The sequence below is a fragment of the Oncorhynchus mykiss genome, chromosome 11 (assembly GCF_057628025.1).
Source record: "Oncorhynchus mykiss isolate SJ-2025 chromosome 11, ASM5762802v1, whole genome shotgun sequence".
Taxonomy (NCBI): Eukaryota; Metazoa; Chordata; class Actinopteri; order Salmoniformes; family Salmonidae; genus Oncorhynchus; species Oncorhynchus mykiss.
In genome coordinates, this window is record NC_143032.1 from 48,634,114 (window position 1) to 48,649,195 (window position 15,082).

The window sequence follows — 15,082 nt, forward strand, 5'->3', positions numbered from 1 at the left end:
GTGAGTGATGGAACCATGGAGCATTTGTAAGCTTACCTTGGGAAAGAGAGCAGCCATCTCGGTTACGGCCACATATATTCTTTCGGAGCAGGGTATAAAGCTGTAAAAGAAAAGGCATCAGGAGAGTGGTTAATAAGACAGCCTCTTAACGGAATTATTTCATGGAGGAAATCCAAAATTTGGGATTAAAAAGTTACCTTTTTGCAATCCCAAAACAAGTCACAAGTAAACGTTTTAGTCTGGGGGAGGCAAAACACAACACTGGCAGAGCTACATGCTGGAAAACAAACCCGCAGTCCCAGGTTAGTGCTTGGTTAATCTATTTTACTATTCCAAATATTGCATTCTGACATAGACAGAAGCTACCATAATTCATGTAGCCTGGATGCCAATCTGTTTCTGCACTATGGAGTAGGCAAGAGAGCAGAGGTAGTGGCAACCAAGCTACTGTATAATTCACGGTTAAACGATGGGAGTGAGGGATTAGAGCTGATCATGTGATAAACTATCAGCTACACCAAAACAAGAAAATATATATATTTTTTAATTGCTCATTTGGATATTAGACAACAGGGCACAATTCCTTAACCTAAACGCATACATAAATTATCTAGAATTGATAAGACTGCTTGGTGATGGACTACTATGGATGCAACTAGCTCCAGCTCTACTCTAAAACACACGGAATACCACACGTGGGTACCTTGAATATCAAAAGCCCTTTGATGGGTTGTCCGAGTTTAGTTGAGGTAGTGGTGTTTGCGCCGATGTTTTGCAACGGAAGAAATTAAGAGAGTAGGTGAGTGAGAGTTCATTAAGATCAGTCTTTCACTCTGCCTAGCAGACGACAACACCATAGCAAAGGAGGAAATCATCGGAATTGGGCAACAGAGCAGGGGCAGGAGAGAGAGAGCGAGAGAGAGAAAAGACACTGTGCCTGAGAGGCAGGGACAGAGGCTAGTAGAGTACCGGGAGGCAGGATCTGGGGAGCACTTGCTGAGGGGCTGCACGGGAGAGGGGGCCTTCTCAGCCCAGGGCACCAGGGTGCTGAAACAGCCCAGACTGTGCCTGAGCCGGCGCACACCCTCACAAGGTCTGCTTACAGGAATGGGAAAGGCACGGGGAGACACCCCCACCCCCGAAAGAACGAAATGCCAGCATGAGGAGGGAGGAGGGGAGAACACAGAAAGTGAAAGAGGTGAAATCATAGGGAAGATATATATATATATATATATATATATATATATATATATATAAAAACTGAACTGAGAAGAACACACTGTAAAAATGCAGAACTTTAATAAACAGTAACAGTGGGGGAACTCGAGAAGAATCTAGAAAGTGGAAGTACTTTGAATACAAAAAAGGGAGAAGGCGACGCTGCAATAATGAATTTGTTTAAGCAAAAGTGGGGTAGCTATCTGGAACCTTTTCAGGAAACACAGAAAAAGCCTTGTTTTATCTCCATAGAACTCTGTTGTAACTATCTCTGTTTAATTCGGCTTCATTGTTCGAGCTTGTGGCCTGTCACTTCTTCCTCACCTGTCGTGCTTGTTCTCCTGCGCGGCACGGAGCAGCTCCTGGATGTTCTTGGTGATCTGCTCCGTCTTACGGATGACATCCTCAGTGCTGGGGAGCGCTTCTGCCCCCAGGTCATCCAGCTCAGGGATGGAGCTGCCCTCCCCCAGCCAGCCACTGCTCCTCAACCTCCCACGTCTACTAGGGGGTAGATAGGATCATCCAGGATGTTACTACAATCTCTGCACCCTACATCCAGCCCTAACTGTCCACCTGATGTGCAACACAGAAAGCAGGGGCAACTTCAAAGTGACAGTGTGTGTGTGTTCCTACCCAGAGTCCTTCATCTCATAGTCATTGGTTGTGTTGTCATAGTCACTGTCTGGCATGCTGCTCTGCTTGTCCAGCTTGGAGGCCTAACATGAGGGAAAACGAGAGTAACAAAAAATGTGTCACAGTGACAAATGCCAATGATAATGCAAGCAGAAAGAGGACATAGAATTATAGATACAATCACAATTTCAATGCACTGCATCATACTCAAAACATACAAAATAGTTTCTAGCAGTGTAGCACAAACCATTGCATTATATTCTAGGCCTAAAACGTAAATAGTAGCTGACAGAAATTTGACTTTGAAACAGTTTTACTAACAACTTACATCGTTGTATGGCAGTGACAAATGAAATGAACTAAAACCATGGGAAAGCAACATGGAGAACGACAATGCATTAAACAAGTCAACAAACAAAAGCATGGAAGCACGACAGAAAATCATAGTAAAGCCTTTTAAATTTCATTGCCAGGGTTAGTAAAAAGAGGTTATCCGGGGGTTCAAAACATGTTTATTTTTTACCCTCACACAATTGGAAAAAATTGCAAGTTCAATGTCTATAAGCTATTGTGACAGAAACCACACTGGACAAATGGAATGGCTGATTGATTGATTGGTACCATGCCAAGTGGAGATGCTAGGCTGGTTCAATGTCTATAAAAACCTTTGAACTCCTGCGTGTAAAAGATGGAGACTTATAGACGATATTCATTAAACCATGGCGATGAAGCAAGGGCCAAATGCATAGTCCAGGAAAAGCTTCAAACACTGCCGCGCTGGCTGCAGCCACTTTTTAAAGGCATATGCCAAGACAGATGAGGTCAGGGATGTTTGAGGAGAGAGAGAAATCACTGGATAGCTATCACACAGAAAGAAACAACCGCTACGGAATTACATCAGAACCATGATCCATTCCAGGTCTCTGATCCAAGACTTTCATTAAGAGTCATAATAACTTTCATGACATGGAATCAAGGTTCCGATGAATTCGGGTCAAAAGTCAAGAGGGGAAAAAAAAAAGCACTGACAATGGACAATTGTGTGGCACAAATTGAACGTAAGTCATTGGCTAAGACGATGCTGATGGAGATACTGCTTAACAAAACGTGTATTTGACCATCTAAAGTTGGCTGTACTCAATACGCAATACTGTGTGGTGCTCCACCCAGCCTGTAAGCGTTTGTGCTGCGTCACGAGACTGGTGGACAATATCGCTTGAGCTGTACTCTTAATATCAGATAGGAAGCTTTGGGTGCACAGCACTGACCCCGCACTGTCACATCCGCGCAGATCCCGCTCTCTTTCTGCACAGAAGAGAAACTATGTAGAGGAGGTGCGTTTTCAAAGAAAGGAGCAGAGACAAACACCAAGAGGGACACAGGCCACATACCGTACAGTTACATACCCTTTCCAGCCTAGCCCAAAAGACCCGCTCAAACAACATCCTCTTCCTGTCTGCAGGGCAAGATGCCAAGACCCACTCAAACACACACTACAGCAAACTGCCGAAAGTGAGATTAGCTCATACAGGTGTTTTGTTGATTTCTCTCCCACTGGGCTTGCAGTTCTGCACATGTCAGTCAAAGGCCCAGTCCAGAAACAACCTCTAGCCCCTACCACCTAGACACTTGTGGAGATCTGAGGAGATTTGATAGGTTTGAGCAATATGGTGATAGCTTCACCTTGCCCTCTGATAGGTTCGGTGGAATTGTTTTCATATTGCTTTAAATCTACTAAATCCTCTCAGATCTTCGACAAGATCTCAGCAAGTGTCTAGGGGGTAGGGGCTGTTTGCTTCTGGAAAGGTCCACAGTCTCAGTGAGGAACAGACTCTTGGATAACCGGAGAGTTTGGGTGTTACTAGAAGGGAGGGAGGGAGTGCGTGCTGGATGAAGCTCACTGGGCGACAGCCGTGTGCTGATTAGAGATGGAGAAAAGAGGTCATACATTTTTTTTTCAATATAGCAAAATGTTGGCTCTGGAGGTGGAAGGAGCCCAAGGCTTTTTGGGGGGTTAAAATTAAGAGCATGAGGAATGTAAGAAAGAAATCTCAATAGGCTGAGCGCTTAACCTGGCAGCTGGTCTCAAAGAGGGTTGGCAAACCTTCACATTGAGATGGGTGTGTGATCTTGACGCATAGTGCTGCTACATTGAAAACCTTCTAGCTGATTGTAACAGGCGCGAGGATGAGGACAGTGATGGTGATGAAGGGAAGGCAGCCCATGGGGTGGTGGTTTGGCTCATGCAGCAGGACAGGTAGGGAGGGAGAACAGGCCCCCCCCCCCCCCCAGTAGATTTGCTGCGTCCCGAGAGGCACAGACCAAGTGAGGAGGTACTTAACCCGTAGAGCAATTTTGTCCCGAGCCCAGGACAGGGTGGATGGGAAGGAGGGGAGGGATGAAGAGGTCACAAAAGCACCCCTTCCTGTCTAGAAAGGTGTTCAAATTATGTTTGTTTTTTAACTAGTTAGTGCTCTCAGGAACAAAGCCTTGTTTAAACCACATCATGCACTAAAATAAAAATAATTATTCAAGAAAACAAAACCATAGTAAGAATGAAGAACACCATAAATTGTGATTATGACAAGGAATTACACTTAAATAACTGCATTTCAATTCCTTGCTGGATCTGAGCATACTGTACCTCAAATCCCATACCTTGAACATTATAAAACATCTAGACAATGAACATGTTTTATTATTTGATATCGCAGAGTACACGTTTGTTTCCTGGACATTGAAAGGGGCAATCCGGGATTCCAACAGCAACAAAGCGTCACCCGCCACCGGTTTTGGTGAACAGCTGAGGGAATGGGGCTGGAGAAATGCAAACCCTCAAATTCACAGAGCCTCAGATGAAAGGACAGACCATCCATGAGATTGCAGGGTAAAGCTAACTTCTTTTAAAAACATTTTTTAAGCTAGACTATTGTTTACAATTACATTGTTAACAAATAATGGCGTGAAACAATCTTGCACTTTTGAGTTCTGACGGTGTAGAACAAATAAATGTGCCAACCCCGAATTGCTCCTCTTGAAAATACTGTACCAGAACTAAGAGATTCGTGACAATTAGAAAAACACTACATTCCCGTACATGTTTAATTAAAAGAGAAATGACAATGCACCTGATTAGAACCACAAATGATCTTGTTAGTCGGAGACAGAATCAAATAAACACTGAACAAATGTTGAATGGGATGTTTAATTCGTATTTGAAGTTACATGAAAACCTTCAAAATATTTCAGATTCAACCTTGAAATAAACAAAAAAGGGATCATGACATCTTTCCTACTGTCTACCTGAGAAAATGTCTGAACAGAGTACCTCCGAATACCTTCGAATGCACCCAGACTTTTCTTTGAGGAAATCGCTGATCTAAACACAGCAACATTGGTGAAAGCAATAAGAGTGGAAATGTTCGCACACGTCCATCCACTTAAAGATCAGTGGTTATCTCAAGGGAGAGAGGAAGGATGTGTATTAAAAGGAATTAAAACAGAGCCCAGGTAAACATTGTGGAAACCAACAGCCCTGAGAAGAATCCTATGAGCCTGCAGCCATTCAGAGCAGACACCGGGTTGAGAGTGGCTATGTGTGACCTGTGCGCTCGGCATTGTATTGGCTGATTATCACCATCAGGTTCCAAATCACAGCTACAGGCAAACACTACCGGTACACCAAAAAACAACAGATTTGAGTAAAAGTAGAAAGGAAACAATCAGAAAGAAAAAGGACTGCAGAAACAGAAAAAATGAGATAAAAAGGAGGAGGAAGAGGAGAAGATGCCTAAAAGATGGAAATGGGAGAGGAAATAGCAAAGGCTGGATGCGTGATTTTTACTTACATGAGGTGGGAAGAAGGGTTGCAGGGTGGGGGCACCCTCCTCTAGGTAGGGGGTGTCCCCCTGAGGGAGGTAGGGCTTCAGACCTGAGCCAGTCTCATAAATAGACATGGACATGGGCCGGCTGGCCCGCGCCGACTGCCGGCGCTTCATGGCCGAGGGACTGGAGGAAGAAGGGTCAGTGTACTCTGACCCGCTGCTGATGGGGACCTGATAGATATGGGTGGTTGGGCCCTGCCGCCTGAGAGACGTGTTCTCGCTTTGCAGAGAATGCAGCTGGAAGAGACGAGTCAGCAAATAACACTAAGAGGACGCTTTTCTTATCAGCGAGCAGGGTGACTTGTTTCGGTCTAGCTTCAACGCATGCTTTATTCTCCACAGGGCGAAATCCTAACTTTCACCTAAGTTGAATTTCACTTGGTCATGAATTGATGTCAATAGGAGACGAAGTGAAAACGTAACTCAAGCGGATGTTAGGATTTGTCCCCATTTCCCTACCTCTAAATGTTCAGGTGTTGGGAACTGTCAGCATCCATCTGTACGAAGCGAAGGCCAACGCCAACACTCATGTCTTTATAACGTCTTTATAACAGTCTTGTTAAGCATTTCCCCGCTTGTGTTACTCATGCTAGGCATCCGAAAACTTCACTCAAAAAGCAAGGGGTAAGAGCAAGTAGAAAGTGTTGCAGGCAAGCAAAACAGTTCAGATAGCTTGTCTCTGTCTAGTCTATCTGCCAGAGACAGGAGCTATCTGAACTAGATAGATAGGACAGATGGAAAGCCCTCAATGGCGCCCTCTAACCAACCCTGTGGTCTGTGCTATTTATTCAAAGAGGGCAACAGGGAAGTTCTCTGACAGCTAAGACAATCGAATGTGCCATCAGTTCAGTAAATGCCAGCCCACACAGCCAAATCACATACTGTACACGTCCACCACTGAGGAATGCCAGTTTGACTTCTGTCTTTTCCACAGAATATTACTGAGATCATTTATTTTTTTTTTATTTTAAAGGATGCACGACCCAGGATAAAGAAGGGGTTCAAATGCACGATCCGGAGCCTACATGTCTGCAACAACAGCTGTTCAGCCCACGACAAGAGCATCTCACCACCGTGTAGAGTCATACCCTATATTTCTATGGTTACTCAATAGTTCTCGTAAAAGGCCGTTTGTCACCATTTATGCCTTTTAGGTTGAACAGAGGCTGTTGATTGGGGCAACGACAGTTTGGTCTATTGACAAATCAAGTGGTGGGCCTGCTGTCGGGCTGAAACACACTCCGGATTGTGACTTTAAAATCATGAAGGATTTTGTATGATAAATCATAGGGGTCATATGGATAAGGAAGACTCTAATTTTAGAGTCAAACGATAGTGTAACACCGACTGTGGAGGAGAACTCTGAAAGTGACAGTACTCCTGGGCATTAAAGATCCTTATGAATGGACACAGGGGCCCTGACCCTAGATCAGCACTCCTACTCTGAGACGCTTCAGAAATACAGCTTTGGTAGGAAACAATCAGATGTAAAGAGTCCTACTAAAACCACAGCAGAGGACAATTGGAATGTTTTTCGAATGGCAAAGGCAAATGGTGCACCATCCAACACCTTCGAGAGGAGTATTCTGATGAGCGAACATTAAGGTTAAGAAGAAAATCCCGTATAATTGATGAGCTTGCTGAAATCACAATGCAGGGTCACACAGATAGAACACAAAATAACAACAACAATGCTGTGCTTACTATGTTAAGTCACCATAGAAACGACTAGAGGAGGGAAATTCACAGTGCGAGTGATGTCATGCTGTTTACTTGAGCATGCCTGTTAGTCGTACCATAAGAAAGAACACCACTTTTAGTGTATGATACACTGTATCCAGGGGGAGGGAGACAGTTTCCCACAATAGAGTGGAGCAAGAATACATCTCTTTAACACAAGTAAACAAATAAAAATGCTAAGAATTTGTCAAGCTATAGAAGGCATTGTCTGAACATGGACTGGCCCAAATAGTGGAGCTAGATGGAGAGCAGTCTTGCATTGCAGGAGAACCTTCCCAGCAGCCTGGTGGTTACCGGTTAGCATCCTCACTCGAACCAGTGTGTGAAGGGAGGTTACCGTGAGGGGAGGGACCAGAGCTCGGCTGACCAACCGCTGTGCCCCCCTCAGTCCAGCCCTCCGTCTCATTGGTCGAGTGGCAGACGGACCGAACGGTGTTAGTGATCTGATTGGTGGATCTCTGCAGTGGGCGGTACCTTTTTCTGCATCAGCCGCAGCTCGTCGCTCAGGTTGCTGTTGACCTTCATCAGCTGCTGGATCTTGGCCTCCGAGGCCGACAGGGCGTTCTTCACCTCCAGGAACTCCTGCACCGTGACAGGCCCGTCTGACAGGTCTGAGTCCAGACTCTGTAGGGGGAAAAGTCAGAGAGGTTGGGCTTTAGGACTTGTCTGAGTCCAGACTCCGGGCGCTCATTTTCAGGATAAGTAAGTACTACTTGAAACCCTTTACTTGGTTTGCGTGCCAAGAGATCACATTAGTTACCTTGGTCCGGTCCTTGCCCGAGGGTGGCTCCTTATCCGTGTCCTCGTCAGAGGCCACGCTGTCGTAGTCCGGTTGGTCGTTGTCCAGACCCTCGCCACCACTCCGGCTTTTTAGGATAAGTTCAACGTTTTCTGTAACCACAAAGCAAAAGTGATCCCTTTCTCATTTCATAGAAAGACATGCAATTTTAATTATGACCATTAGCCATGTGTGTCTGAGATAGTAGGTTCATTATCTTCCAGTACTTTACCTTTGGGACTTATCATAGAGTTCCCCAGCTGTCGACGTTTCGAGTCACTTAATATGTCGATGACAAGAGTTGCAAATTCATGTGCGTTAAATCTCGCAAGCTTTTGCCGTCCCTGGAGAAAAAAGAAAAAAGCCTAGCAAAATGCATCCTCTCCTACTGCATCTGCAGAAACTTCACTGAGGCAACCGAGGATCAGTCATATTTAAAGGAATGTATTTAACTAAAGCAATCAGTATCAAAGGGTTAACTAGGGAAGGAGTTGTGCAGCAGGCTTGCCTGGTTTCGTGTTGATGAGTACTCTGGGTTCACAGGAAGGAAAGGCACCACTGTGGTCTCTGTCACCAGGGTGCTGTGGTTCTGTGTTGCCAGCCATACTGTGCAGAACATAGGAGTGTTGCATCAGGGCCATATTCATTAGGAAACGCAAACGGAAAATGTTTTGCAACGGAAAAAAAAGTGTATTTCTTATTGAATAAGTCTAGGTAGCCCCTCCCTGTTTCCGTCCGTTTGGTGCCAAATTAACACCACCCAGATGTTTGACTGGACATGGTGGACTGAATGCTTAAAAAACATGCACCGACCGTTACGCCACTACTTCGCATCACCGTCTTACCAGCATCGGTCTCCCTTCGGTCCACTTCGTCAAACACGTCCATCGCCAGCTCCTCAAATAAATGATTACTGAGCTGAAATGAAATGTGCGATTTGTGGAAAAAAAATCAACACAGAACTAGTTGTATGAATATGGTTTTGATCACATATGTCTCTAGATTGTAATATCATACATCTAATCCATTCGAATCTTAAAGTGAACACTTACAGACTGGAGTTTCTTCTTTGCCGCCTTTGCCAGTTCTGATAAATCTAAACTGCTATACATGGGGGGGGGGGGGATAAATCTGCTTAGCCTCATGTTGAATGGGAGGGGAAATGGTCAAACCTCATTATGATAAAATACTTACATGTTCCTTATCCATCAAGACAGCAATAAAAAAAGACAACATGTTTTGTTTGAGTTGAAATATCAGAACTATGCTAAAATAAGTTAATAATATGCTATAATAAGACCAGCCCAACTGTAGCAATTTAACTCAGATATGTATTATTATGGTGCAATAATAATAACAATACTGTAACAATACTGGGCACAGTCACACTATTCAGATTAATAAAATAGTTTGACTAAAATGTTTACGTGCTTTGCAAGAAGAACAATTTCCCTAATAATCCGGTTTACATGGACACATCTGAAATCAGGCTACCTGAAGGGACTTTGACAAATGCCAAAAATGGTCAATCAAAATAAATGTTCTACCATGTTATTTTTTGGAAGCCATTTTGATTCTGAGTTCGGCCTACTGCCATAATCTAATTATTAGTGTGCATGTAAACATACACAACGATTTAAGGGGAAGATTATGATCTTGACAACATGTAACAATTGCTTCAGCCTGTTTCATCTCATGCCTGTTACAAAAAGCCACAAAATATGTCCTGGCAGGCTCTAGAGTTGGATTGCACTGTCAAACAGCCCACGTTTTCTTTGCCCTCCCCAAAAAAACACATTTAAAACTTCCTCCGTTTTACTTTCTGGTCCCAGAATGGTTTAAGCCGTCTCGCCAACTCCTACGGTCATTGTCATTTGGCAATGACAACGACGAAAGTGTTCGGCTATACAACACAAAGTCTGGGACCAGGCTACTATTTTATACATCGAGCCACACAATGCTTCCTTACCTGTCAGCCATCTGTGGGACGATGAAGTGTTGGCCATTTTTATGATCTGAAAGTAAGCACAGATGGGTTGTGGCGATAACAAACTTCATGGGAGACACTGTGTGCGATCAGTTGAGTAACCCCTGAAACTAGGCTGCAAGCATTGCGTGTGCATTGTTTCTTGCCTGCTATATCAGAACCGTAGAGGCAAACATGTCTCTGCCCTAGACGTGAAGCGGAAAAAATGACATTTTTAGCGACCAACGCTTTGCTTCACTGACGTGCTATTTCTGTGGCTGGTGTAGCATTTCTCACTGATTACTGTGGGTTTGTTTCAGCTGTGGCTGATGGACGCTAGGATAAGCGGACACGCAACACTTGCAGTCTAAATTTGAGGAGGCGAAAGCCTCTTCTCACTTACTAGGCTTTCTTCCACAGAGATAGAAAGCCAGTCTGTCAGTAAGTTCATACTGGATCTCTACCAGCCTATCAGCTAGGTCATGGTAGCCAGCTTGCCTGAGAAAGAGACACACAATAGAAATCAGTTATGCCTCTTTTCTTGCCCACAAAGCCTACCTGGTCACACAGCCACTAAGACATGAAAAAAAAATGACTTTGATAAAATAAGTTTACATCCTAAAGGTTAAACTATGAATGTTGCAGTACCTTGCATAGTTGATGGGGGTCTTGGCGTTGGAGTCGGGGGCTCCGGGGTCGGCCCCGTAGACAGTCAGCAGCTCTGCCTGAGACACCTGCCCTGCCTTGGCAGCAACATGCAGCGGCGTATTCCCTTTTTCCTGGAGAGAAGGTAAGACACCACCCATACGGGAACAATTAAAACTGGGGGGGAATGTACTAAAATACATAGATAGGGTATGAGAAAGGGTAAGGGTCGGTTCACTCTGCTTGCCGACATTTAACTGGTTGTAGCGCAAGGTTGCAATTAATCTAATGAAAAGGTTTCCTTTTTGGCATAGTTTTTTTTTTCCACAAGCAGTGTGAACAGTCCTTCCCTCTTTCTATTAAGTTGCTCTCATACCTGTGTGGCAAAGCAGTATTTATGGAAGTAACACTGTTGTATTAACATGTTGTTAAGGATATGTTTAGAAGCTGGATTGGGGGAGAAATGAGATCTCTTACTGGGTCAAAGAAATTGGCCTGGGCTCCAAGAGAGAGTAACCTCAGGCACGTCTCCAAGTTACCAGTGCGGACGCTGGAGTGAAGTTGCTGAGGGAAAAATAAAATCAACATTTACTAGTAAAATATTTCTCATTCAAGCTTGATACACCTTCATTAGGGAGTAGTGTGGGCACAGAGTGGCAGATGTCTCACCTTGCTTAAGTCCTTGGCTGTGAAGCTGTCGTCATCTCGACAAGGCATCCGGTGGACAAAAGCCAGCATTTGGTATTTGGCCTTTATGAACTCTGTCTTGTTTGGGCTTCGGGAATAACATAAAACAGAGGGGGTTAAACAGAACAGCAGAGCATTATAGGAGGATTTCAATTGAAGCACTTCCAATTTCAAGCAACAATAGCTTTTAGGTTCAGGTGAATTGACCCGATCATAAGTTAACTGAAGCAATTCAGGTTTCTCCAGCATTGTGTGTTCCTGCTGAAACCCACACACGTTTCATGCTATCATGCTGAACCAAACCAGTACATTGGCGGATGTGTATCCAGGCCAGTGCAGTTCAGCCAGTTAATTTCTCATTTGGGTCTCGAGCTGAAAAAGCTTAAGAACCAATGTACTAGTGAAACTGGGCCAATTGCCTCTCCTTCACTAGTGATCAAACTGCACTCCTGGCTCACTCGGCAGCCATCAAAAATACATGACTCACTGCACTTTGTCCTGAGGGTTGGCCTTGCGTTTACCACTCATCATCGGGTCCAGTAGACAGTGCTCCCATATCGAATTTGCACCGTTGTTGTATAACGTCTGAACCATCTGATTAAAAGACAAAAGAGAGATTATCCATTAAATGAAATATACAGACCGCCTATTCTATCACAAAAGCAGAAAAGGGGATACCTTTGACCAAGGTAAAGACTAGTGTGTGTGTGGAGATCTTACTTGTAGCTGTGTAGGAGCCCATGGTGTGTGAGTCAGGTGACGCACTTGGGAGCTGTGTCTGCCCAGACTCCGATGAACACCACAGCACTCGTCGCAGATCAGCACGCCCCTGTTCACAGAGGCCCAGCGGGGCTCTAAGCATAAAGGAAACAAATACGTGTACTAAATAAACACAAAGACAATCATCTGAACATCACCTCAATTGCAAAGCCTTATTTAGCTTTAGTTCATTCATTCGTAATGCCACGTAGTAAATATACTGCGGGAGGACACGTGGGAGTAAATACACTGACACAGTGCTTGTAACCTATTCTTAAAAACCTATTGCTTAATAGTCACTCATTTTAATAACTGGGCAATTCCACAGTAACAGAATTGCAAAAATCTAAAAAATATATTCCACTTCAAATATATTCCAAACAAAAAAAAAATTTGATTTCAAAGTTTAACTCTATGCACAAGGAGTACTTTTAACCATTTACACTGAACATTTAACAAAACCACATTTACTGGAACAACTGTGCAGATCGTCGTGGCTGAATCAGAATTAGTTAGGTGACGTAGATAAGATGTATTATCTTATTTTTATGCTTCGTAAGAAGCATTTCAAGGTCCTGGAGTGGCCTAGCCAGTCTCCAGATCTCAACCCCATAGAAAATCTTTGGAGGGAGTTGAAAGTCTGTGTTGCCCAGCAACAGCCCCAAAACATCACTGCTCTAGAGATCTGCATGTAGGAATGGGCCAAAATACCAGCAACAGTGTGTGAAAACCTTGTCAAACGTTTTCTGTAAGTCTTCACCTCTGTCATTGCCAACAAAGGGTATATAACAAAGTATTGAGATAAACTTTTGTTATTGACCAAATACTTATTTTCCACCATAATTTGCAAATAAATTCATTAAAAATCCTACAATGTGATTTTCTGGATTTTTTTCTCATTTTGTTTGTCATAGTTGAAGTGTACCTATGATGAAAATTACATTTTTTTGTGTGTGTAAACAACAAACTCAAATATCTTCTCTGAATTAAGATTCGAATATGTCTGAAGAAAGAATTGGGTGTCAGCTATGACTTGACATGCTTGACTTTGAAAAAGTTTTACACCAGGTAACGGAATTGCAGTAACGGAATTTCCTTATGGGTCCCTTATCTGTAAGACACAGATATGAATAATTATGGAAAGGAACATCATTACCTTCATAGTAATGTCCTGTATTATAAATAGGTACACAAATGTAGAAATATGCAATATCCTCATTTGCATATTATTCTACACACTGGCTATTATTTTAATGAGCTCTCCTCCAAACAAGACCATATTTGGTTGGTCCGAACGAACCAAATCTGAACCAATCATAGGCATCTATGTTTCACAAGTTTGGACATCAAAGTACAGCACAGTAGAGTCAGGGTTTCTATTAGGAAAATGTTGCCTGTCAAATGTCCAGTGCCACATATTAATTTACAGGACTTTTGGCGTAAACTAATTAGGGCGTCCACCCACGGTGCTCAGAATTGCATAATTCCCATTTAGAATATGGTAGGCTAATTCATATTAACAGAACATGCAAGTGTAGGATGCAACCATTCTTACTGAATTCTGATGTGCACTTTGAACATGTTAGAATAACTGCCCACATTTACTTTTCCTCGAGTACCAAAAAGCAAAATCACTAGGCTACGTTAATCTACTATAGTAGAAAAGTTTAGGCTATTCTATTGGTCAGCTTGTCGTGAATGAAATTGCCTATTCCGAACAGACTCTGGGATAGTTGTGGGACGACAGATCCCAAATTCATACAACCTAGGCCACACTAAAAAAAATATATAATAATTAAAACACACTTTTAAAAGCAATAACTTTGATGCAACAGATCAGAACGTTTAAGCTTAAAATGTTGAAAAACTATTATTTTTTCACATTATAAGCGCAGCAATGCACACAAGGCAGTATGTTACACATGAATGTTCGTTCTATAATTAGTGGGGAAACGCCGTTATCAAAAGGGCACCGCACATCAAATCAAATTTTATTTGTCACATACACATGGTTACCAGATGTTAATGCGAGTGTAGTGAAATGCTTGTGCTTCTAGTTCCGACAATGCAATAACTAGGAACGCGAAGCGAGGCGGCCATCTCTGTCGGCGCCGAAAGTCGCCACAGTAAGCGGTTTCACGTGACAGAGGTGAAAATATCTGTTAGAGATTTTGAAAGAGAGGAGACATAATTGGCATTCCTCATAATATGTATAAAAACGTTCAGGTTTCAAAACAAGTATAGGCTATTTGTATGCTGTACGATTCTGATTAATAAGATACATTACTAATATACTGTAACGACCCTGGGTTTATAAGCGTGGAAAATCGACTCTGCCGTTCGAGCATGCTTTTGCGGAACAGTCGATAGCGCGCCGGACCTCGGGCTCAAAGGTCGAGGGTTCGAGACCTGCTTCCTGCTGTTTCATTACACTGGTGTCTGTACACACACACACCAATTTAAATGACACAAAATTATGGAAACTACCTATAGACGAATAAGCATGACCTGTCAAATGTATTTCCATCAATTAATAAGTTAAAAAGCATTATTTCGCAATGGGATTTCTTCTTCTCCCAGACAGTTGGCCAGTGCCTATTTATTTAAATCGGCTTTTCTATATATCCTTTTTTATAAATCGGACAAAAGCCGGCTATTACCGGCTAATGGAAACCCTGAGTAGAGTAGAGTTCAGTGCAGTATAGTAGATTTCAGTACATTAGTGTACTCAACTCTAATGTGCTCTACTGTGTACTGTAATGAACTCTACAG

The 15,082-nt window shown here is 43.1% G+C and overlaps 1 protein-coding gene across 11 annotated transcripts in view; it reads right to left on the minus strand.

Annotated features, from left to right (window-relative positions):
* LOC110535767 (ARF GTPase-activating protein GIT2) overlaps positions 1 to 15,082 on the minus strand; it is a 35,078-nt gene that overhangs the window by 1,639 nt on the left and 18,357 nt on the right. Inside the window, exons 2-19 of one of the 11 annotated variants that reach the window (XM_090190271.1) lie at positions 12,272 to 12,405; positions 12,039 to 12,145; positions 11,534 to 11,639; positions 11,342 to 11,428; positions 10,868 to 10,998; positions 10,623 to 10,717; positions 10,223 to 10,268; positions 9,306 to 9,354; positions 9,099 to 9,171; positions 8,762 to 8,859; positions 8,486 to 8,597; positions 8,236 to 8,366; positions 7,950 to 8,099; positions 5,700 to 5,972; positions 1,852 to 1,934; positions 1,543 to 1,719; positions 970 to 1,095; positions 37 to 100 (exon numbers count right to left, since the gene is read on the minus strand). In XM_090190271.1, the coding sequence (XP_090046397.1) occupies positions 37 to 100; positions 970 to 1,095; positions 1,543 to 1,719; positions 1,852 to 1,934; positions 5,700 to 5,972; positions 7,950 to 8,099; positions 8,236 to 8,366; positions 8,486 to 8,597; positions 8,762 to 8,859; positions 9,099 to 9,171; positions 9,306 to 9,354; positions 10,223 to 10,268; positions 10,623 to 10,717; positions 10,868 to 10,998; positions 11,342 to 11,428; positions 11,534 to 11,639; positions 12,039 to 12,145; positions 12,272 to 12,405 (2,042 nt within the window). Of the gene's footprint in view, positions 1 to 36; positions 101 to 969; positions 1,096 to 1,542; positions 1,720 to 1,851; positions 1,935 to 5,699; positions 5,973 to 7,949; positions 8,100 to 8,235; positions 8,367 to 8,485; positions 8,598 to 8,761; positions 8,860 to 9,098; positions 9,172 to 9,305; positions 9,358 to 10,222; positions 10,269 to 10,622; positions 10,718 to 10,867; positions 10,999 to 11,341; positions 11,429 to 11,533; positions 11,640 to 12,038; positions 12,146 to 12,271; positions 12,406 to 15,082 lie in introns of all 11 variants that reach the window. The other 10 variants (XM_090190270.1, XM_090190269.1, XM_090190273.1 and 7 more) reach the window with 10 other exon arrangements.